At 41.7% G+C, this 26466-nt stretch overlaps 1 protein-coding gene across 1 annotated transcript; it reads right to left on the bottom strand.

Moving 5' to 3' along the window:
- Positions 1–203: 203 nt before the first annotated feature.
- LOC117533229 (ATP-binding cassette sub-family B member 6, mitochondrial-like) lies at positions 204–13718 on the bottom strand. Its single transcript, XM_034196846.1, has 6 exons — positions 13713–13718; positions 11042–11216; positions 10179–10291; positions 9656–9750; positions 3538–3606; positions 204–552 (listed from the first exon to the last, which is right to left on the bottom strand). The coding sequence occupies exons 1-6, from the start codon at positions 13716–13718 to the stop codon at positions 432–434; spliced, it is 579 nt and encodes a 192-aa protein (XP_034052737.1). The 3' UTR covers positions 204–431.
- Positions 13719–26466: the final 12748 nt, after the last annotated feature.

Below are 26466 nucleotides of genomic sequence, written 5' to 3' on the forward strand. Positions count from 1 at the left end.
GGAAAAGAGAGAGGGTTTTATTTTCTGACGCTGCGTGAGTTCCCCGACCCACCGGGGACACATATTTAAGTATAAAATACATCACAAAGTGCATTTTGCATGATAGGTCCCCTTTAAAATTAGAACTTTTGTATTGTTATTTAAGTTAAAATGTAAATTAACAAAAGGGAATGTTAACTTTTGGTTTCACATGAGAGACAATATTTTTCCTTGAACCGTAATTGAAAAGGCAGTTTATTTGCAAGGGAACACAAGACCAGGTTTCAAAGACCAGATGATCTCACAGTGTCAATGTTATCATTTTGTGACCAACTGCATGGTTTCTCTTTCTGCAGAGTCAACAGTGGGTGCAGATACATGAAATGACAAAACATCACATATGAGAGAAATCAAGTATGTGTATAACTATGAGTATGGAATAAAAACATAGATCAGCGCATTGTGTCCTGAGTCTGATTCTCCGTCTGTGTTTCTGTTTGCGTGTCGTGAGTTTTCTGCTGTTTCTTCCACATGGCTGCGTACAGACCTCCCTGCATCAGCAGCTCCTCGTGTCTGGACAGAGGAAGACAATAGGATGAGACAAGAAAGAAAACATTTCTGGTATCAACATTCTGATCTTCCAACATAAATGTAGAATGTGGATAAAAACATTAAAAAGTCAGAGGAGTAGCTCATGAGGGCCAATCATCCCAAAAAAGAGGCCCTGTTATGCTTTTTGGGGTTCTCCCTTTCCTGTAGCGTGTTATATAGGTTTTTGCGCATGTTAACGGTCTACAAATGCTAAAATCCCTGTGTTCCCTCCAGAGCGAGTTTCTCTCCCACACCCCCCCCCCCCTTGCCTGAAACACTCTATTAGACTCCTTTCTTGACTAATTTTCTTTTCCAAATCCAATTTTTTTTCCAAATCCAAATCCTGCTGTGACTAATGTCATGGCGGGATTTGGAAAAACTTGTCCATGCTTTTATCTTCAGTAGACTGGACTACTGTAATGGTGTCTTCACAGGTCTCACTAAAAAATCTATTAGGAAGCTGCAGCTGATTCAGAACGCCGCTGCTCGAGTCCTCACTAACACTAAGAAAGTGGATCACATCACTCCTGTTCTGAAGTCTTTACACTGGCTTCCTGTGTGTCAAAGAATAGATTTCAAAATACTGCTGCTGGTTTATAAAGCACTGAATGGTTTAGGCCCAAAATACATTTCTGACCTCCTGCTAAATTATGAACCATCCAGATCTCTCAGGTCTTCAGGGACTGGTCAGCTTTCTGTCCCCAGAGTCAGAACTAAACATGGAGAAGCAGCGTTCAGTTATTATGCTCCAAATATCTGGAACAAACTCCCAGAAACCTGCCGGTCCGCTGCAACTCTGACTACTTTTAAATCCAAGCTGAAGACTTTTCTTTTTGTCGCTGCTTTTAATTGAACTATTCACATCTTAAACTGCACTGTAACTTTTTATTGATGTACTTTTATTCATGTACTTTTTCTTTTAATGTTTTTTTTTATTATCTTTTCATCTTAATGACTGATTTTAAATGCCTTTGTCTGAATGTCTTTCATTTTTGTAAAGCACCTTGAATTGCCTTGTGTTGAAAGGTGCTATATAAATAAACTTGCCTTGCCTTTCTTTACTTCTGTAACATAATGACATCACTAAGTTACACTCGATCTTGTCTCGGCTAGCACTCCAACACATTGTACTTGATAGGCTAAGGGGCGGGACATCTCTAAGTGGTTGACTAATCACAACATAGCCAGCCAGCTGGTATGGCATGGTATTTTTTACATGACTAAGCATGCATTGATGGTACATGCCTGCACATTTGGTATTGCCAATACAAATTGTCTTCACAAATGTAATGAATCTGTAAAAATCACTTTTTCTGATAATACCTGTTAATGTTTGCTGTTATTGTGATCAACAAAAAGGGTGAAAAAGGGAGGAATTTAGCTTTAACAAAAAAGGAATAGAAATGAAAAGCAGGCAGAGGATAATATGGGTCACTCATAATGTCTTGTAACTTCAGAGCTGCTTTAAAATAAAGTTTAGCTGTATACAATTCTACTAGCCAACTTTACTATGAATTAGTAAAACCACAAGTGTGTTCCTGTCTGGAATGCCAGACGGAAAGAGAGCGAGAGACAGAGAGAGAAACACTGCGAGGGTCAGAAATAGAGAAGTAGGAACAGGTTGATGTGGAGGAAACTAAGAGATAAGTGGAAATGCAGATATATAATTAGGAACAAGTAGGGGAAATAAAGAGAAACATTGGAGGAAAAGAGGGGAAGAAGTGGCCAATGTCCGCCTGAGGACAGAAAATGTGAGAAAAGTTGAAAAAGGAGACGCTAAGGCTTTTGTGATCGTAAAGGGGCTAAAAATACAGATTATATCAATGATTGAGGGATTGCCTCCACATAGTTCTCAAATTGGCGATGGCACAACAATGCCTTTAGTCGTAACAGCGTTATCAGCAGCAGGGCAACACACACACAGTGAGTGTGACATCATTCTCTGTTCGAGACGCCATTACTCCACTATATCTTCACATAGAAAATCGTTTTTTGCTGCCATATAAATGATCTGAATGTAACCTTTGAGTTTTCCAAAAATGTATCATCACACTCCCATAACCCAAACCGGCGGAGATTGTACAAAATATGAACTATCCAAGCAGACTTACTTGGCTGTGTCTGCCCTAGAAGACATTGTTGGTGTTGTTGATCGCTACAAAAACACTTGTATAATGTGTACATGTAAGCTTCGACACAGGTTGTATTCATAAGCAAACAGCATTTTAAATATTAGCCATCTTAGCGCCGATGTAGTCCTCGTAAAGAATGTTAAGCACAGGGAAAGCCTGAGGACGGGATGAGGCCTCTTCCTGTCTCTGTTTCACTCCCACACTTTGTGGCAGAAATCGGTGTATTTTGACACCGGAGGTTCAATGAGCCCATCTTGTGTTTACATCACAATGTCGATCAAAAGATGGATGCTTTTTGGTTGGTGTTCCCCACACATGCCTGCAGGGACAAACAAAGTCCCTGCAGATGTTTACCATCAACCACAGTGCCATATGTGACTAACTCCTCTCTGCTGTTATCAATACCTGAGTAATAATATGGACAATATATTCATCTGGATGATCAATTTAAACTTTAGAAAGAGGAAAATACCACTTGTGTCTCCTCTTGCTTCCAACTGCCTATGTGAGTGTGAGTGCAAGCGTGCATGTGTGAGAAAGGAAGTCTTCATTACCAGCTCCTATATCAAAAGACTGTACGCATCAACAGTTAAGTGGCAGCTCCATTGTGTGTGTGTGTGTGTGTGTGTGTGTGTGTGTGTGTGTGTGTGTGATATGGGGTTGTCCATCAGCCTCTGGGGTTGAGAAAGGCACCAGAAGGGTTTAAGGGTCACACACAAAACCACACTCTTAGGTTTTGATCTACAGATAACGAATTTGCAAGCACTTAGGAGACACAGAATCGTTCAGGTGTGTCACACAAGCACAAGATAACATCCCCAACAGATAACCTTACCTTCCTCTCTCCGCTATCTGTCCGTTGTCGACCACCAGGATCTGGTCTGCGCCGACAATAGTGGACAACCTGCACAACACAAAAAGAGTAAATGTTTTGGTTTGTGTCGTTTCAGCTACCAAGATGCTAATGCTAACTATGTATTAGGACATACAAATCATTTTCTGAATAGTACGGTAGTTTTGCTATTGACACGAACAGCTCAAATTAAATAAAAAATAAAAAGTGAAATACATGTTAATTCATTTGTAATCACTTGGAGAAACACAAACACACACTGTCTTTACCTCTGACATGTGCAACAAGCCGACACACACACACAGCTGAGTATGTTGCTCTGGGTTGGAGAACTCTTAATGAACCTATAAATTATTGAAGTTCATGTTTATGACCATTCTCTGATTAAAGGCACAATAATCAAACTGTCTGTCAGCATAATCAACTTTGTAATGTGACCAAATGGGGAGAATGTCTTCAATGGTGTTGTAAGATATCTATATGTTTGTATCCGTGCCATATTCGATCTTCTTCTTCAGTAAATAAACAAAACACGTGAAGATTAGATGTATGGATCTAAACATGATTTGTCATTATCATCAGCTTTATTTGAAGAGACTCTTGGTCCATTATTAAAAGACATACAACACTCAAATATGAATTAAAAAAGGCAGTTATACCAATGTTTCCACAGAGGTGACAGGCATCGTACCGCACTGAGACACGGATTTGAAAGCAGCATAATGACAGAGTTATGAGAAACATTCAATCGACAGATGAATTTGTACATCAGATTTCTCAAGAGAGCATGGAACGTGTTGACTCGTGCATTACAAAACATTTCACTTGCACTGCACCACCTTGGTTTTCCAAGCAGTATACGCAAACAATCATTATAAGCAACCTGGAGCTTCTTGAGGGAGACGACTCCACTTCGAGCGATATAACTATTAACAAAGCACTTATATACTAATAAAGGACTGGCTTACCTAAAGCCAGTTGAGTAGCACTTGAAATGTTGTTGCTCTATGAAACCTGATGTACTTATATGATTCTGTTTTCTTCAAGTTTGTATTTTGTTGGTCGAACGCACTTATTGTAAGTCGCTTTGGATAAAAGCGTCAGCTAAATGCAATGTAATGTAAAGACATGTGGCCCTCATCCCAGGAAGTATTTATACCCATGCCCATGACACAAAAAAAGGTTTTTCAACCATAGAGTTCATGCCTCTCCAAACTGCTGAATGTCACTTCAAGCTTCAGCAGAGCCACCACTCTGATTTAGTGTCACCAAGGCTATCTTTGGACGTCCACCTTCAATATTTGATAGAAAACCTCGGTCAAAGGTAGAAATATCTCTCCCCAGAGACTGAACACGTCATAGCTTTTGTAACCTCTGATTCAGGCTTTAAACCAAGAAGAACAACCCAGTGTGTTTACATGCAGGCAGCACTGAGGGTATGTCTGGTTTTTAAGGTCATTTTCAGAATACACTTTATACTTCATATCTTCCTATTCTTGGCTGGGATGCAGTGAAACATATTTCTAGGCAAAACATACATGCATGCTGGCTCATTGGCATACTGACGCCAACCAAGGAAAGTCTGTCATTAGACTACAAGTCTGATGTTAAGAAATCCTGTTAAACTTATAAACTGTTGAGGTGAGTTTCAGCTTGAGGTCTTCACCATTTTCCTTAACGCTTTACATATCATGATTTTACTATTACAAAACAAAACAGCAGTAGAAATGCCTCTCTGGGACAAATTAAATTACTTTTATATACAACCCATGGTCAAAGAGAAAGAAAGTATCATTCTGCTGACCTCCACATTCAATTAATCCTATTCTAGAACTAAGACCTGCTTTTAAGCAAAACACAACTTTATGTTTTCGACGAAGTCATTGCACATCACTACCACCTACCTACTGATAACAAGTTGAGGAGTTCATCATGTTCAGGAGAAGAAAAACATTCAGCCCATCCAATAACAGAAGTTGATTACAGACTCACCCTGCAAAGTGAAATCATGACCTGTCTGTTGTGATTCCTTGTAGGATCAGGATTGTCTATTGACTTGATCAACTAGGCCTTAGATACAATGATAACACACACACACACACACACACACACACACACACACACACACACACACACACACACACACACACACACACACACACACACCACACACACACACACACACACACACACACACACACACACACACACACACACACACACACACACACACACACACACACACACACACACACACACACACACACACACACACACACACACACACACACACACACACACACACACACACACACACACACACACACACACACACACACACACACACACACCATCTGCTGCTGCTATTGAAAGATTATTAAGCTGGTGGATCAACTTGTTCAAAGACTGCAGGTCAATGTGAGGTCTGAGAGAAAGACTTGAACAGCAAAACTGGCACTATACAGATAATTAAAAAAGGCAGATTATAAAGAAATGACCTCACAGCCCAGCTGGTGAGATTACTAGTCACAGATGATTAGTCCCAGTCAACATCTGTAAACAATCTTCATTGTGTTTGCTGGGTATAAATGCATCCACAACATTATACACTGAACAAAAATATAAATGCAACACTTTTGTTTTTGCTCCCATTTCTCACGAGATGAACTCAAAGATCTAAAACATTTTTTATATACACAAAATAACCATTTCTCTCAAATATTGTTCACAAATCTGAAAAAATCTGTGATAGTGAGCACTTCTCCTTTGCCGAGATAATCCATCCCACCTCACAGGTGTGGCATATCAAGATGCTGATTAGACAGCATGATTATTGCACAGGTGTGCCTTAGGCTGGCCACAATAAAAGGCCACTCTGAAACGTGCATTTTTGCTTTATTGGGGGGGTCTGGGGGGGTCCGAAAACCAGTCAGTATCTGGTGTGACCACCATTTGCCTCACGCAGTGCAACACATCTCCTTCGCATAGAGTTGATCAGGTTGTTGATTGTGGCCTGTGGAATGTTGGTCCACTCCTCTTCAATGGCTGTGCCAAGTTGCTGGATATTGGCAGGAACTGGAACACGCTGTCGTATACGCCGATCCAGAGCATCCCAAACATGCTCAATGGGTGACATGTCCGGTGAGTATGCTGGCCATGCAAGAACTGGGATGTTTTCAGCCTCCAGGAATTGTGTACATATCCTTGCAACATGCTGTGCATTATCATGCTGCAACATGAGGTGATGGTCGTGGATGAATGGCACAACAATGGGCCTCAGGATCTCGTCACGGTATCTCTGTGCATTCACAATGCCATCAATAAAATGCACCTGTGTTCGTCGTCCATAACATACGCCTGCCCATACCATAACCCCACCACCACCATGGGCCACTCGATTCACAACATTGACATCAGAAAACCGCTCACCCACACGACGCCACACACGCTGTCTGCCGTCTGCCCTGAACAGTGAAAACCGGGATTCATCCGTGAAGAGAACACCTTTCCAACATGCCAGACGCCATCGAATGTGAGCATTTGCCCACTCAAGTCGGTTACGACGACGAACCGGAGTCAGGTCGAGACCCCGATGAGGACGACGAGCATGCAGATGAGCTTCCCTGAGACGGTTTCTGACAGTTTGTGCAGAAATTCTTTGGTTATGCAAACCGATTGTTGCAGCAGCTGTCCGAGTGGCTGGTCTCAGACGATCTTGGAGGTGAACATGCTGGATGTGGAGGTCCTGGGCTGGTGTGGTTACACGTGGTCTGCGGTTGTGAGGCCGGTTGGATGTACTGCCAAATTCCCTGAAACGCCTTTGGAGACGGCTTATGGCAGAGAAATGAACATTCAATTCACAGGCAACAGCTCTGGTGGACATTCCTGCTGTCAGCATGGCAATTGCACGCTCCCTCAAAACTTGCGACATCTGTGGCATTGTGCTGTGTGATAAAACTGAACATTTTAGAGTGGCCTTTTATTGTGGCCAGCCTAAGGCATACCTGTGCAATAATCATGCTGTCTAATCAGCATCTTGATATGCCACACCTGTGAGGTGGGATGGATTATCTCGGCAAAGGAAAAGTGCTCACTATCACAGATATTTTCAGATTTGTGAACAATATTTGAGAGAAATGGTTATTTTGTGTATATAGAAAATGTTTTAGATCTTTGAGTTCATCTCATGAAAAATGGGAGCAAAAACAAAAGTGTTGCATTTATATTTTTGTTCAGTGTAATAACAAAACAAGTCAACAGCCATGACGACAGCTCTGTGAAGCTGTATTTAGACAATCCCAATGCTAACATGGCACAAGATTAGCTGGTATTTTGTTTACAATGTTCACCAACTTAGTTCAACATGTATGCTAGCATTTGATAAATAGCACAAAGTACAGCTGAGGTTGATGGGAAGGTTAGTTATGCAGGTATTTGGTTCTCAATCATAGTGTTGGACACATTGAAAGAGAATACATATATATTTCTTGAACCAGAAGTCTCACCTCACCAAAAACATTTTAAACTAAAAAAAGAATATCCTTCAGACATGTTGTTTGCTTGGAATCAAGGATCAATATACAGTAGACAGCTTCTGTGTGGGACACTTGGAAAAATAAATAACATATTGTACTTTCAACCAATAGCTCTTACAGTATAAGTAAAGATTTATCTTAGGTTACATGAAGATTTCAGAGTCTACAAAGAACTTAATGATGCTTTAAATTATATATTTTTAGCTGATTAACCAAATTGTTATTGCGTTTTAGTTCAGGCATCGGCTTAGCAAAATGAAACACACCATAGATCTTATTGTTGAAGAAGATTAACTTATTTGGTCATTTGGAAAGAGATCCTGGTAATGATCAAATGTGTAAATATGAGAAACTAAATATTGTTCTTCTAGTTATCCATTTGTAGTGTAAATTACAAATTCACTCTTTTAACATTTCTTCTTCCCTACAATAAAAACATGTTTGTGTTGAACAAGAAGAAAAAGAACCCATTGTACTCATGAAAAAACATGGCAGATTCAGCACAAGAGGCTACTTCACTCCTGATGCGTTTCAATGATGGAACGGTCAGAGCCTTTCAAGTCTTTTTCAATATCACTCAGACAGATTAATAACCAGACATCTGTTTGTTTTACTTTTGTTGACCTGTCATCACACGTCACTTCATGTCCTCCAATCAGCTTTTCATTTAATCTCTCCATCCCTCTCTTTGTGTCTGCATCTAATCCTGTTTCTCTTTCACCACATCTATCACACATCCTTCTCCTTTCATCTCTTCATCTGACCTTCATCTGACCATTGTAATCACATTGTTAGAGGCCACTGTCGTGTCCTTGGCAAAATCCGTGTTTGTGAGCCACACGAACGTGGGTATGTTTGTAATATTGAGTCTTGAGTGTTCAAGATCACTGAAAACAGAGCTTTTGTTAAACTCCAGTCGGGTAAAGATTTTCAGAAACTCAATTTTAAGTGTTGATGTGTAGACAAAGAAAACAGAGTGTTTGGCTTGTAAACATCGTTATACAATTTATAAGCCGACAATTATGGAGTCACTGCTTGCAACAGTTACATAAATACATCCATGGAGGGCGGACATTGCTTGGTTGAATTGAATGAGTTTCTATGACCTTTTGTGCAGACATTCATGGTCCTCAGAGGATGTACCCCAGTGACTTTGTTCATCTGCTCACTTTCCTCGAGCGCCACGAGAAAACTGACCTTTGCTTGTTCTAGTCTGGACTGATAGTGCACAAAAAAACGGCTAAACATCATCATGTTAAAATTGTCAGTGTCAGCCTGTTAGTATGCAAAGCTGTGTCTACATTTGCTCCTTGTTTGGCTACAGAGTCTTTACATTTTTATTTTTGGAAGGTTAATTGACTTTGTATCTTAGTTCAACACTGTATTTCATTATCTCAGTAGCTGTTCTGAGTCAAATCTAATCTAATGTATGGCATCCAGTGGCTATGATTTGCACCAATTGGTGTCTTAGTTGACACTCAGAAATGGTGGCTGCTGATCAAGTAAAAACATGGAACTTATTAGGGTTTTCCCAGTTAAACGACATATCTTGGTAGTATTGTCACCTGTGTGCGACCACGACAGTCGTCCTGTTGGTGCAGACCTCGGCCAGTGAAGCCTGGATGTTCCTCTCAGTCTGGGTGTCCAGTGAAGACGTGGCCTGGTGGAGTAAACAACACACAGTATAATGTGTACAAATTAGTGTAAGTAATATGTATCATGTGATTAAATACTACTTGAACGCAGCTAAGTCCGGTGCCTTGCTCAAGGGCACCACGGCAGGGGCAGGAGGTGAACTGGGACCTCTCCAAGTAGCAGTCCACACTCCATATTGACTGAGCCACTGCCGGACACTGACCGGATATAAAGTAAGATTATAAATACAATATATTCAGTGTTGCAATCTTTCGTTTCTGTCAAGATATTTCCCTTTTGGCCTGGAATGATACTGCCTCGACCTAACCTGTAGTGAATATTTTAACCCTTAATGTTCCTGAGTAATGCTGCCGTTGTTTAACCTTCTTGTCTAAAAGTAACATTTAGTTATAAAGCAAGTATTGAAGTGTGGTAATCCCACTGTTTCCTCACCTCGTCCAGCAGAATGATCCGAGGTTCTTTCAGTATGGTTCGAGCGATCGCCACTCTCTGCTTCTCCCCCCCGCTGAGCTTCAGACCTCGCTCCCCCACCTCCGTGTCATATCCTGATTGGACATAATGCCATCATCTCCATTATTATCATCATTACCCACCTGCATCTAAATATTTAAACTTTCAAATTGGCAAATGTCAGAGGTGTGAAGTAGTGGAGTACAAATACTTTGTTACTGTACTTAAGTACATTTTTCTGGTATCAGTACTTTACTCAACTACTTATTTTTCTGACGACTTTTTACTTTTACTTCTTACATTTTGAACACAAATACCTGTACTTTCTACTTCTTACATTTTCCAAACAGGCTGGTTCCTTTAGTTTGAATGTGTGTTTGGTGCGTGATCATTATTATTTAGAGTCATTGCGTGCCTATTGATTTGAACACGATCCGTGTATCCATAATTTCCTGGTCTTCTCTAAAGAAGAGGGACCAATGAAAACGTTGTCATGTTGCCGTTGTTCAGCATGGAAACATTCATTAGCTAACAATGACATTATTGTTCTCTTAATATAAAGGGAGGTCAGGTACTCTTTAAAACAGCTGCTAGTTATGGGTACTTTTAACTTAAGTACATTTCAAAGCCTCTTTACTTTTACTTGAGTAAAGAAGTTTAGTCAGTTCTTCTACTTTTACCAGAGTATTTTAAAACACGAGTATCTGTACTTCTACTTGACTCAAGGATGTGTAAATGTTGCCATCCTTAGCAAATGTCCTGTTAAAGGTATTCTTCAGCCATCATCAAAGTCAAACAAAATAAACATTTCCATCATTATCATCATTCACACACCCCAGCCTGACCCTGAGGTAGCTCCAGTATCCTGGTGTGTATGTCGGCAGCCATGGCAGCTCGCTCCACCTCCTCGTCGCTCGCTGTGACTCGGCTGTAGCGAATGTTGGTGCGGATTGTGTTGTTGAAGAGAACCGTGTCCTGGGGAACCACTCCGATGAACGACCTCAGAGAAGACTGACGCACCTTGGACACAGAAAGGGACAAAACCGTTAGCTAATTATGGAAACTATATTTTGCTTACCTGGATTCTAATAATTAAGAGTCATTATTACGCATTAAAGGTCCCCTATTATACTGTTTTTCATTAATATATTATAGTTCTCAGATATATACAAAACATGTCTCTGAGGTGTTTGGCTCCAAACACCAAACAGATCATTGCAGCATCCCATAATCCCCTCTGTTTCAGCCCTGTTTCAAAAGTGCTGATTCTCTGTCTGTTACTTTAGATCAGGGGTCGGCAACAGGCGGACCGCGGTCCGGATCCGGACCCAGACGCCGACCTATACGGACCCGGAGCTATAATCAATACATTAATAGGGGATTTTTCGGCGCCTCCCGCTTTTTTAACGCTGATTTGGGTGACTTGTGTTATTCGTGAAGAACCGAAGAGTTTTCGTTTTGGGGAGTCCGTCCGTCAGTCCGACTGACGGACAACTTCTCACTTCAAAAAAGAAGAAGAAATCTAGACCGCAAAAATAATTAAACAAGCGAGTACCTGTTTTTCCTGGCCAAGGACAGGTTCCTTGAACACAACACGAGCGTAACGTGTCTTCACGTGGTATATGTCTCGTCTGAAAGGAGTGCTCAGAGAGCACCGGAACCCCGCTCCAGCCCTTCAAATATTGCAATACCCATAAGGAGCCGTACACATGCCGCAGTGTTTGCGTGGCTGTGTCTTTAGTTGTAAGCACAGTGGCGATCTGTTGTTATTAGCATCTGGTTAGCTAGCTATGCTAACGAATTTAAAGAGCTTTTCTACAACCAGGTGGAAGAGAGCTCTCGCCTGAGAGGCTCAAATAACCTCAGCTCAGTGAGGTTAAGGCACAACTTGATATGATCATTATAGTTATTAATGAGACTAAATGAAAAACAGGTATAAAATACTATATGACAGTAACAAAAAAAGTTGTTAAAAATAACAAGAATAGAGTTTAAAAGGGGAGTGATTTGTAAAATATCCAAAAGAAAAATATGCTTACAGTTCTGTTTCATATGGGTGTTGAGAGATGTATCCATAGATCTCTTAATGTTGCTCTCAAAGTGTACCAGATTGATGCTTTTAACTTCAATATTTAAAAAAAAATCTTCCCAGGGGAGCATGCCCCCGGACCCCCCTAGAGGAGGTTTGGTCCCTCCCCCACTTAAATCGTGTTCACATGGATAGGATACTAAATACATTTGCACACATCTTGTGTCCATATCTTTCTGTTTTGGTGGTCATGCCACACCGTGCACATGCATGCATGCGCGAGTCATGGTGAGATATCTGGATTCAGAGGTTGCTTTTTCTTTGCACAGCATGAAAGAAAGGTGAAATGAATGGGCTGTGATTTTAGTTTTTTTAAGCAGAGATTGAGTTCCATAATTTGTACGACCCTCGGAGGATGTTGTAAAAATTGAAAGGAAAAAGGTTCCCCACCCCTGCTGTAAATAATAATAAAAACCCTTGATTTTTAACTTAACATCTCTGTCTCCTATTGATCAGAGTATATTATAAAGAATAGCCAGTTAATTGAAGCATTATAGCACAGGCCTTTGTCAGATGGTATATTACGCTGTTTTTTTTCTGCTTCGAATAGTTCTCTCTTTTGGTCTGTGTTTGCATCAATGTAACCCAGTGGTTCTCAAACTTTTTCGGTCAGGCCCCCCCTTTGGAGAAAAAAAAAAGTCGGGCCCCCCCAACACAAATAGTCAGGCTCAGTGGCGGCGCCAGAGACTTCTTTTGGGGGTGCTGTGGGGTAGCTTGACCTTTCATAGAGCGTGCTCAAACATTTAGGGTTTCCCATTAATGTACCGGTCGCTACAGTGGAATTTTCTACTGCAACACTCCCCACGCATACACACAGTGTACCCGCAACTGTTACAATGAAGGCTCGATATCAAGTCTCGGCATATAGGTGTAAGCAGGGGTAAAGTGCTATTTTTATAGGTGGTGTGTGGACCTCACATAGGGGGGTCCGGGGGCATGCTCCCCCGGGAAGATTTTTAAATATTGAAGTTGAAAGCATCAATCTGGTGCACTTTGAGAGCAAAATGAAGAGATCTATGGATACATCTCTCTCTCATACTATTTCTTTATGGATATTTTATAAATCACTCTTTTAAACTTTATTCTTGTTTTACTGTCATATAGTATTTCATAGCTGTTTTTCATGTATTCTCTTATTTTTTTATAACTATAATGATCATATAAACGTGTGCCTCGTTCCACACACACACACACACACACACACACACAGAGCCGAGCTTTAATGAAACACAGAGACCCAGACGTAATAGTACTGTATCATATTATTTTCGAATCAATAATTTTTAAAAATATGATTTTTTTTTTTTTTAATAATCTTTTTTTTTTTTTTTAATAACCATTTTTCCTCCTGGTCTCTCGCGCCCCCCCTGTCATGCCTCTTTGTCATGCCCCCCACTTTGATAACCACTGCTGTAACCAATGAGCACCTGCATGGGTATGAGAATAGCCCTGACTCCATGTCAGCCCAGATTTACAAACTCCTGGCAGGACAAGCTCGAGCTCAATTCTCACAATGAATTTAAAAAAAGCGAGTGAGGGACTGCAATATAAGAGGGAAAGAAAGAGAAACTTTAAAACTGTTCAATTGTTATGATGTGTAAAGACTGATATTGTTCTATAATCGGCTGAAACTGTTAAGTCATGATGTGAAACGATTAACAAAGAAAAAGGGACACTCAAGCTGCTGCTACACTTTATTTTATTTATCTAAAATTAAGCACTTTTAAGATGGACATATTTTCAAAAGCTATTTTATTTATTTTCTCTATTTTATTTGTAAATGCAGCCCGAGAGGAACATTACACATATCCACAGTATTTAAGTAATGTTAATTGACAATAAATATTGTTGTTTATGAATTGTACTTTCTTTATTTGATTGGCAGTTACATGCAGACGTTGATAAAGCTACAGGACACTTCAATATATATATCACACTAATTCATGAAGCAAGTTAGACATTTTGATGTTCCGGACCTTTGCATGGGGAGATTTTCTCTAACTGGACCTTGTTGAATTTTAGTTGAAGACCCCTGCTTTAGATGAAAATAAGGAGCCACTCCCCACGCCCCTCTGAGAGAGATTTGGTCACAAAGAACACAATGGTGCTCTAGGAGGAGATTCAGGTGATAATGTAGGAGGGGGGGGGTTACCTTGGTTGCTGATTGGCTAATGGTTACACAAGCCAACAAATCGTTATGACATCATAAAGTGGCCAAAATCTGATCAGCTCATTTTCAGACAGCTTTTTATAGAAATGGATCAGGACAAAAAGAGAGAATCTTTGTTCCTGAAACTTTCAGAGTCTCTTTACACAGAGGGGACACATGTTGATTGACAGTGGATTTTGCATAATAGGTGACCTTTAAATCTTTATTTCAAGCGTTTTCAGCATTAGAGATCTTAAGATCTGTCGGTCGTGTTACAAACCTAATATATATGTTGTGTCGAACTAGGTCTTTCTGTCCCCCACACACATATACACAGCATATATATACATAAATGTTGCATGGCTTAATTCATCTTATACTATATAATGCATGCTGCCCGAGGTCACAGACAGCACATGCCCTGAAGTAGTTTCTGTCCCTGTCCCTCCGTCTCTGCAACCAGGATTTCACAAACGTGGTCTTACCTTATTTTTTGCTTTATTACATCTGGCACTCTCAATACCTTTACTTTTTTGTTTCATACACACTGTAGTAATCGCAGTCAGATGGCCACCGTTATTAGTGCCTACGCCCCAATGCTTGATGCACAGGATGAAGTAAAGGAGGCCTTCTATGCTGACGTGGACAAAATTCTATCTGAAGTCCCCAAGGAGGACAAGTTCATCCTGCTTGGAGATTTCAATGCCAGAGTGGGACGAAACCTCCACCTATGGAGAGGCACGCTGGGGAGAGAAGGGGTTGGAAACACAAACTCCAATGGCATACTACTGCTAACCAAGTGCTCAGAGCACAACCTGGTCATCACCAACACACTTTTCCGTCAAAATACCAAGTTCAAAACATCATGGATGCATCCTCGCTCCAAACTATGGCATCTCATTGATTACGTCATTGTCCGCTCCAAAGACCGCCGTGATGTCCTTAACACCAGAGCAATGACAAGTGCAGATGACTGCTGGACTGACCACCGCCTCATTCGCTCCATCATGTATATCCGCTTAATGCGGAAAAGAAGGATGCAGAAAAGACAGAGCTGGCCAAAGCTTAACATCGACCTGTTGGGTGACACCACCTACCAACAACAGCTGCAGGATGCTCTTAGTGCAGCCTTGCCCAAACAGTATCCGGAGGATACTGAAAAACACTGGGGCACACTTTCTCCTGCCATCATGAACTCCTGCAAAAACATTCTTGGTCAAAAAAAGCGTAGACATCAAGACTGGTATGATGAGAATGACACCGAGATTCAGCAACTCATTGACATCAAGCGGCAAACTTTCATCACCTGGCAAAATAACATCCACTGCAAGGTGAAAAGAGCAGCCCATGCCAAAGCGAAGGCAGCCGTCCAAACGCAAGTTAGGAAACTGAAGAACCAGTGGTGGACAAAGAAGGCTCTGGAGATCCAACAGCTTGCTGACTCTGGTGATACAAGAGGATTATTTGATGCCACAAGAGCGGTATATGGTCCCAGCTATCGCCGCCTAACCCCCCTTCGCTCTAAAGATGGGCTCTTGCTTCTGAAGGACAAGGATGCAATAGCAAACAGGTGGAAAGAGCACTATAAGGACCTCTTAAACAGGGACACCATTCCTGAGATGGAGGCTCTTGACCAACTCCCTCAACAGCCCATAGTTGAAAGCATGGGAGAACCACCCAGCCTGGGTGAGGTGCTGGATGCCATTAAGAATATGAAAAACAACAAGGCTGCTGGGCCCGACGGCATCCCAGCAGAAGTCCTGAAGAAAGGCGGACCCGATCTTCTTAAGCACATCCATGCCCTGCTTCTCAAAATCTGGGAAGAAGAGGAAATCCCTGCACAGCTTAGGGATGCCTTAATTGTCTCCATATTTTAGAAGGGAGACAGGGCAGACTGCGGAAATTACCGTGGCATTTCTCTCTTGTCCACCTTAGGGAAAGCCCTAGCTCGGGTGTTGGCCAACAGACTCACCCCCCTGTCAGAAAGCATCCTTCCTGAGTCTCAGAGTGGATTTCGCCCAAACAGAGACACTACAGACATGATTTTCACTACTCGCCAACTGCAAGAAAAATGCCGGGAACAAAATCAACCATTATACATGGCCTTCATCGAACTCACCAAAGCCTTCGACACAGTGAACCATCAGGCCCTCTGGCTGGTACTGGCAAAGATTGGCTGCCCAGAAAAATACGTCCGGGTACTGAGACTGCTGCATGACAATATGTCAGCCATGGTACTCAGTGGCAGTGGAGACGAAACTGAACCCTTCCGGGTTGACACAGGGTTGACACAGGGTTGACACAGGAGTACATCTCACAAGCAAGCATCTGCCCCAGGGAGTCAACATCATGTACAGAACTGACGGCCAACTCCTCAACATCAACTGTTTCAGGGCTAAAGGTCAAACCACCACCATATCGATCATGGAGCTGCAGTATGCAGACGACAACGCCCTTGTAGCCCTCTCGGAAGAGGACCTACAGAGTATCCGCCTTTGCGAAAGCATACAAACAGCTTGGTCTAGCCATCAACATAAAAAAAGACCCAAATCCTCCACCACCAAACAGCAGTACGCCTATCCTACCCCCAAACATCTCCATTGACAACATTAGACTGGAAAATGTGGACTACTTCCCATACCTTGGCAGCCTCCTATCATCAAAATCTGTTATTGATGATGAAATACACCATCGCCTCAGCTGTGCCAGTGGGGCTTTCTCAAGGCTAAGTAAGAGAGTCTTTGAGAACCGTGACCTCCAAGCAAAGACCAACATCTTGGTCTATAAAGCTGTGGTGCTCCCCACTCTTCTGTATGGATCAGAAGCCTGGACCACATACAGCAGGCAGAGTCCTGCACGCCACGGGTCTGATTTTCAAGACCCGCTCCCGCCCCGCACCCGCGACGTGCAATACCGAACCCGCCCCGCTACCCGCACATATTGCCAATTAGTTCCGCAACCCGACCCGACCCGTCGGCACAAGATCCGCAACCCGACCCGAACCCGCATAACCTATATATGAGCAGTGAAAACGTGCAATTATTAACACGCGCAGTTGCATATTTGTCTCAAAAAGCGTGGGATGTTGGTTATTTTCTTCATCTAGATTCTAGGATGACACCAAAAGCCTCCCAGACGTTGGATTTCGCTCTTGAGGAAGTGTTATTGAAAATGCTGTACCCGACCCGATGCAGGACTCTGACAGCAGGCACTTAAAGGCACTTGAGGCATACCATCAGAGATCCCTCCGAAAAATCCTCAGGATTAGCTGGGAGGATCGGCGCACTAACACCAGCGTCCTGAAGGAGGCTGACATTCCCACCATCACTGCCACCATTGCCCAAAACCAGCTCAGATGGACTGGCCATGTTATCCGCATGCCTGACTCTCGCCTCCCAAAACAAGTCCTTTATTCCCAGCTTGTTAAAGGGAAACGGGCCCCTGGAGGCCAAAAGAAGAGGTACAAAGATAACATAAAAACAAACCTAAAGAAGTGCCACATAGACCTAAAAGCTTGGGAAGACATGGCAACAGACAGGGCGACCTGGAGAAACCTTGTCCGTGAGGGTGCTGCACTATATAATGATGACCTCTGCCATGCTGCACAAGACAAGCGCAGAAGGAGAGAGCAACCACCAAACAGGTCCAACCCAAACCCTCCACCACTACATTCCCATGTCCACATTGCACAAGAATAATCGGGTCCAGGATCGGCCTCTACGCCCACCTGAAGACCCACAAGGACCAAGAAGGAGGACAGTCATACTCGATTACGAGTGACAGCCGATGATGGAGTAATGCAACCTTGAGGGCTTAACCAACATCCAGTCAGACAGTTAATAACACTTATGAACAGGGCCCCATTTTCAACGCTGCAGTTCTCTTTATATACTGTATCCATGGTCAGATCATACATTGATGTATCTCTAACGACAGATGGACATTTCCTATCTTACTCCTTTCCCCTGGAATAACCTCCCTATGGACGTCAGACAGTCTATCAGTCGATGCATTCAATCCAAACTCATCTTTTTGCCTTAAAGGTGGGGTAGGTACGTTTGAGAAACCGGCTCGATATACAGTTTTTGTTATATTCCATGGAATGCTCTGAACATCCCGATAGCAATGAATATCTTAAGTGCTTTGACAAAAATCCATAAAAAAATTTCATCTGTGGAAGCCGTAGTACTGTAAAAAGCACGACCAATCATTTTAGCCGCTAAAGTAACTGGATGGCCTACCTGCCTGTCAGCCTTCCATCTGTGCACAAACTCATCTCGTGCCCTCATTGGTCATGTGCGCGTTTGTGTGTGTTGGAGGAGGGGCTCTGTAAGGAAGTGGCAGATTTCTTCCTGTTGTGTATTTTCAAATTCTAGTGCACTCGAGCTGGTTTCTCCAAAATTACCTACCCCACCTTTAACTTTCAATTAGATACTCATTCTTTCATTTTCCAGCTGACAGGTCTGTCTGAGTGTCGATTAATATAGTATAAAGCCACTGTTTCTTAATAACAATCTGTCCAGCAGTGCACCTCTCTCTCTATAAACTCAAGCTCTTGACGATTCGCCGGAACTTTTACTCTCTACTGGCTCCAGATTCACAAAGTTGGATATCCAGGAAATTAAGCCCCCCCTCTCCCCCCTTCTGGGTGTATGTTTGTGTGTCTCTCTCTCACTCTGTTTTTTTTTATTCTACTATCTTTGTTTTTCAAATCTGCTCTTTGTGTGTTTGTGTAGCCTGTCTTCTGTTCAGGTTGCATTGAGAGGAGGTCATGTGAATGAGGTTTCTTCAATGCGAGAGAGAGAGAGCTGAGAGGTTAGTAAATCAATAGTAAACTACTGAAGCAACTAAATGAAATAATGTGAATAAAATGAACAATTCCTATCACAACCTGTTTTTATTTATACATATTGAACATATTTACCTCTCCAGAGTGTGAAAAGCAGATGTTCCAGACTAGAGGAGTTGCATCATATCAGTTCCAAATTATATTTTTATCAGCTAAATAATTATTTTAAGAAGAAGCACTTTGCTTTCCATGAATGCGGCCCTTGAATTCCCCCCAAATATATTCTGGTTTTCAATGAATCTCTGATGCAGGACTTTGAATATTTCTTGTTAAAAGCTTTTGTCCGCCGCCGCAACAATACAAATTCCATTTCCTGCAACAGCTCGGTTTGGCTGGTTATCAGTCACTTTGCCTTAATTTGATCTTTGCCGTTTATTTTTTGGTATTTGTTTGACTGCAGTACAACTCAGCATCTGTTTCTGATAGAGGCGAGTTGACAGAGCTTTAAAAACCAAATGTCAGAACAAGATGAATGGACAGATGGACGGACCAAAGAAAAAAAAAAGAAAGCTTTCATTGTTTTTCATTGAGATATCAACAGCGGAACAAAAGAGAACAAGTTAGTGTAAGACAGCTGTCCTCACACACAAGACAACACATCTGTTAGATGATGAGGTATTTAAGATCTTTCTGCACCAAACCTGATTTATTTGTATTATATATTTGTTCATAGAAAGGAGGTTTATTGGTGGGTTGGGTCAGACCATCTAGTCTAACTTAAATTGTTCCATAACCTTCACAATGTGCTTAGAGTTCCTTAAAGTGGACCTATCATGCTATATTTGAAATATATATTGTAGGGCCATAAAACATGTCTGTGAAGTTTTTTTTCAAAATACCAAACAGATCATGCATTTTAGCCATGCCTCATTTCGATGTATTTGCTCTTTCCAGCCCTGTTTTTGCAAGGGGCTGATTCTGTGACATAGCTTTAATGCAAATGAGCTGCAACTGACCACGTCCCCCTGCAGGAGAGGGAGATCAGCTGCTGGGCTCTCAGAAGAGGGAGAGGAAAAGAGAGGCTCCGTCCTGTATTATTCTTATATGATTATATAGTCGTTATTCATTTGTTTTAAAGCTCAATAAATAACAAAGAAGACCTTTGACCAGCACTTTTCTAATTTTGTCCGGAAGATTTGAACTTTAACGGAAAAAAAAAATCGAACTGAAACTCTGCCGCACGGTCCCCTCGTCCCTTGGAAGAGGCGGAGAGGTGGGTGTTTGACATCTGCTGATGGACTACCGGAGAGAATTACAGCAGCAGGAGCAAACGCTTGCCTCGGGGAGGGAGAAAAAGAGCCAGAGCGTCCACAGCGGAGAATAAACAGAAGGGCAACCATGGCAACCATGCGCGGGAAGTCTTCTTCGCTGCTTTTGTGGCAGACTACAGCGCCACTTACAGGCCTGGCATATGTACTACAGTGTCTCCAGCGCTTTCGAGTGGCAATGGCCGTGGCCCAACCCCACATTCCCCTGATAGGTGGAGAGTTGGCCATATAGGCGGAGCTCCTCGTTCCTGACGTCAGAAAAATTAACGTCTGTATCAGCTTCGTTGCAGCCCCGTTTTTAGAGATTTGGGTATGGAGGAAAAGAGAGAGGGTTGTGTTTTCTGACACTTGGTGAGTTCCCTGACACACCGGGGACACATATTCATGTATAAACGACGTACAAAAGTGCATTTTGCATGATAGGTCCCCTTTAACCAAACCCTTTAAACATTGTTTTTGATTGTTGATGTAAGTATGCTATGATTTTGATGTAGTTGTACAAGTTCAGGGTTATATTTTAAGACAGCTTTTTGCTATGCGTCTTGGCCTGTTCTTTAACATTTTGCTGAATTCTTCAGAAACCTTGTTTTCAGATGTTGTTACCTTTGGGAGCCAGAGTAGCCGTTTTCCCTTGTTTCCATTCTGGGACTGGCTATAACGTTTAGCATCTACTCAAACTTTATACTTTCAAAACAGATATCTAATTTAACTTTTGGCAAGAAAGCATATATGCATTTGAAAAAAAACATGGACTATTCCTCTAATAAATTGTCTCTTAGGGACCCTTCTTTCTCTAACCCTGCAATGATTCTGCCTCGAGTTATTGATGAATGTTACTCTATTAAACGCTTTCTGTCTGCTCTTTACTGACAGAAGGTATGTCATAGAACAACAAAAACAACTGTGTCATTGTGAGCGGTGATTTCCATCATGGTTGAACAGGAACTAAGCTAAATAGAAACTGCTGTTTATATCCCCTAAAATTAAAAATTAAATCTCCTGATGGACACTTTAAAAACTCCCACAAATGACTCAGCATCAGCCTGCAGTGTTATGGCAGAGGCGATTCATCAGAGATTCACTACATGTGGCTGCCATATGCAGGACAAACACAGTGGCAGAGGACTGATGGCTCAAAAAACAAACCCAAAGAGGGACATGAGGCTGAGGCGTCTCCAGTGTTGCAACATAAACAACTGGACTCCTGCAAATGTGACTATATTTGACAGATTATTATACTGCATAACACTAACAAATCACATATACAGTTGCAAGAAAAAGTATGTGAACCCTTTGGAATTACCTGGATTTCTGCATAAATTGGTCATACAATGGGTTCTGATCTTCATCTAAGTCACAACAATAGACAAACACAGTCTGCTTAAACTAATACCACACAAACAATTATATGTTTTCATGTTTTTATTGAACACACCATGTAAACATTCACAGTGCAGGGTGGAACAAGTATGTGAACCCCTAGGCTAAAGACTTCTTCAAGAGCTAATTGGAGTCAGGAGTCAGCCAACCTGGAGTCCAATCAATGAGACGAGATTGTAGGTGTTGGTTAAAGCTGCCCTGCCCTATAAAAAATACACCAGTTTTGAATTTGCTATTCTTAAGAAGCATTGCCAGATGTGAACCATGCCTCGCACAAAAGAGCTCTCAGAAGACCTACGATTAAGAATTGTTGACTTGCATAAAGCTGGAAAGGGTTACAAAAGTATCTCTAAAAGCCTTGATGTTCATCAGTCCACGAAGACAAATTGTCTATAAATGGAGAAAGTTCAGCACTGTTGCTGCTCTCCCTAGGAGTGGCCGTCCTGTAAATATGACTGCAAGAGCACAGCGCAGAATGCTCAATGAGGTGAAGAAGAATCCTAGAGAGCTAGAGACTTAAAGAAATCTCTGGCACATGCTAACATCTCTGTTGACGAATCTACGATACGTAAAACACTGAACAAGAATGGAGTTCATGGGAGGACACCACGGAGGAAGCCACTGCTGTCCAGAAAAAACATTGCTGCACGTTTGAAGTTTGCAAAAGAGCACCTGGATGTTCCACAGCACTACTGGCAAAATATTCTGTGGACAGATGAAACCAAAGTTGAGTTGTTTGGAAGGAACACAAAACGCTATGTGTGGAGGATCCAAAGGGTTCACATACTTTTTCTTGCAACTGTACATAGTGACATCACAACTCTTTACAAGGGTTTTGAAGCGATTCAACTACAGTATTAAATAATAGAATTACTGAGCTAACTCAGACTATAATATTATTAGCTGAATGTATTTTTGCACAGGACAAGGATTGTGGAGTTTGTCCCATTATGTGAGGCAGTGTTAAAACACTTCATGGCCAGTATGGGGAAGAGGACTGATAAAGTGAGTAAAACAAACTCTATACATATGGCCATGTGAGTAATGTCAAAATCTTTCCCTTTCAACAGCTGAAGAGAAATGATCCTTCAATCGGCAAGCAGCTGTGTCCAACAAGCGGAACATCTCTCTGTTAGATCCCAGATGCAGCTGGAACATGTGGCAACAACAATGATAACAATTATCTATTAAACCAAGCCACATCCCAGAGTCTCCTGTCCTCGCATTCAAAGTATTTAATTAAAACGTTTCTGTCTGTTCTACATAAAAATGCCTCGCACAATTGGCAGTTATAGAAGGAACACTTCTACTCAAGCTTTTAACGACATCTGGAAAGGAAAACACGGTTGAGATGAAGTTGCCGTCGGACAAAGAAATTGTCAGTACACTGAATATGAAACACATGCATGCAAGCAAGCAAGCAAGCGGGTGATTAACTTAAAGGTCCCCTATTATTCTGTTTTTCATCAATATATTATAGTTCTCAGATATATACAAAACATGTCTCTGAAGTGTTTGGCTCCAAACACCAAACAGATCATTGCAGCATCCCATAATCCCCTCTGTTTCAGCCCTGTTTCAAAAGTGCTGATTCTCTGTCTGTTACTTTAGATGAAAATAAGGAGCCCCTCCCCACGCCCCTCTGAGAGATATTTGGTTACAAAGAACACAATGGTGCTCTAGGAGGAGATTCAGGTGATAAGGTGGGGGGGGGGGGTTACCTTGGTTGCTGATTGGCTAATGGTTACACAACCAAAACAAATCGTTATGACATCATAAAGTGTCGAAAATCACAGAGGAAACACATGTTTAAAAAGTGAATTTTGCATAATAGGTGACCTTTAACCTAGCATAGCAAAAAGTCTGGAAACATGAGAATATAGCTAGCATGGCTCTCGTCCACTGAATGTTTTAATGTCATTTTTTGTATGTGTTTTTTGTTATTGCAACACAAGCAGAAATGTAAAACTAAAAGTGGCATCTTTATGTTTTTAGTAGTGTATAGAGATGACAGTGATATTAACCTTCTCATCGCAAAACCTCAAACTATTTATTTGAAGATGTTTGCATTGTGCTTTGCAAAGGATTCAGCACCTCTCACCATGACCACTCTCTTTTACCAGGTGATAATGACGATGGATGAATGTTTGTCTGATCGCCAGACCAGTGGCGGTTCTACAGGGTGGCACGGGGTGGCAGCTGCCACCTCAGAAAAATGCCTTGCCACCCCAGCTGCCACCCCAGTTGGCAGCTTTGTTTTGAAAAAAAAGTTGTGGCTCATCGGACATTTATGAGAGAAAATCTCTAATGTCCGAGTGCAAGTGAATGCAGCACAAGATGTGAGCCTTGTAACCCCTCCCCCGGCCCTGGAACGAGCGTGGAAATATGATTGGCGGCGATTTCATTTGAACGGGGGACAGCGCAAAACGAGAAGCATTTCGGATCCAAGTAGACGGAAGGAATGAGGTATTTGCGGTTAGTGGCGGCGCCAGGGTATGGCTGGGGTAGGCTACAGCCATACCAACAAATGGCTTAGCCCCACCATGAAAAATGATGTAAAGGTAAGCAAAATAAAGTCCGCCAACTCACGCGGAGTAAATTGCACAGACAGCAGTTAGTAAGATTGATTTCAGTAGCCACTTGTCTGGAAATACAGAAGACCAGAAACTTTTGTCATATGACTGCGATTAAATCAGCATATACTTCTGCCAGGGGATGCCACCCCTGAAATTCTCCTGCCACCCTCTTGCCACCCTATGAATATTTTTCTAGATCCGCCCCTGCGCCAGACGGATGTTGTTTTAGTGGATAAAATAGGCAAATTAATCCCCTGATAGTGACACATTAAAAAAGTATTTAGAGGGCACAACATGAAAGGCAGGTCGATTTTAATTGAGTGACAAGACGAAACAGCTGTTGTGGAGAAAACTGCTATCATCTAATTTACCACAAACTACTCCATGTCCTTTTATGTCATATGTAACAAAGGTGATCCAAATTATTTTGTATTGATTCATTACTAATAGCTCTAAGCTCTCTTAAACTGTGATTAAGCTATTGGAAGAATCACCTCGATAAATAGTCAAATTGATTATATAAGTTCCTCATTTTCACCTGCATCATGACTAACAAATCATTTGAAGTTTATGGAGCCATTAAAAGTTATTGCGGGATATTTTCTAAGGATTTATTTGGGATTAGCACGAAGGGCGCTGAGTAGTTTTTTCCACTTGTCATCAATTGGATCCAGCTTTATATGACCTCTCCCTGATAACACCCTCATTGCCCCTACTTTTTCCTTGGAAATTACCAATGACCAGATTCGCTTATATGTACTTTACAAATACTCACTTTTCATCAGTTTTAATGTAATTAACATTACACTATTGCTGATATAATAACTACAATCCTTGCGATGTTTACAGTTCTTCCTGGCATATTAAATACAACAATGAGAGATGCAAAATAAAATGGCTGCCGAACAAAAAAATCAACAGAAATGAATCCTTCAGTGGAGGACACTAAGGCGTTTTGACACTGCCTGTTCATCCTGCTCCTCATAGAGCCAGATCTGAATCTGATTAAAGAGAAAACCACATGTGTGTGCATGTATGTCAGTTGATTAAAATGTTCTTCTTGATGTGTAATTACAGAGCGGCAAACTCAAGTGCCAAATGTCCAATTTCTAATTATGCATAACTCCATACAAACACGTTTTCTAAAGCTTATGTGCATGTGCAACGTAATAGTTTTAATGACGACCGACTTACTAACATTCTGGTAATATGACAGCAGGATAAACAATAGGACCAATAGGATCAAACCTGCCACAAGTTCAGCTGCAGTTCAAAGCGTAAAAAAGAGAACTACATCGTAAAAATACAGACAATTAGGCATATGGGCTGATTAACGGTTTGATACTCAGAACCAACGTAGAAGCCTTCATTGAAAAACAGTTTTGAAAAGGGGCAGGTATTCAAAAAAATACTCGGCAGGTGATTGGATGACCACCTGTCAATCAAACTTGTATTGAACCTAGTCAGCAGAAGAGCCAAAACATCTTTCCATTAAGAAAAGCCTAATGTGCTTTTCTTGTCTCTTCCTTTAATGGACACACACTCTCCAGTTCTAATATAACCTGTGCTGTTGCACCACGTCTTAAGGAGCCACCGTTGTTGTTTAAAACGAACGGTTGCCTCTGTGTGTCGTCACAACCCTAAACCATGCTCGTTACTTTCAGTGAGTCCCCACAGGACACGAATAGGTCCAGTTTCTGGCTGGTGGACACTAAACGCTTTACTTGAAGCCTAACCAGATGGATTTAGTATGAGTATCCAGCTGCCGTGCAAGGTGTAATATTTTCCGTGTTGTTTTGTAATCTCTTTTCCACCACAAGCAATACTAGGTGTGCACATTGGACCCTATTTTTGTAAACCAGTCTCAGTCTAGTGGGCTCTGCCAAGTATGCGAGCCAAAATGCACTTTTAAAAATGGGGTGCCTGTGGTGCACTTGGCCCACGAGGGTAGGATCAGAA

This window comes from Gymnodraco acuticeps, unplaced genomic scaffold (assembly GCF_902827175.1).
Source record: "Gymnodraco acuticeps unplaced genomic scaffold, fGymAcu1.1, whole genome shotgun sequence".
Classification (NCBI taxonomy): domain Eukaryota; kingdom Metazoa; phylum Chordata; class Actinopteri; order Perciformes; family Bathydraconidae; genus Gymnodraco; species Gymnodraco acuticeps.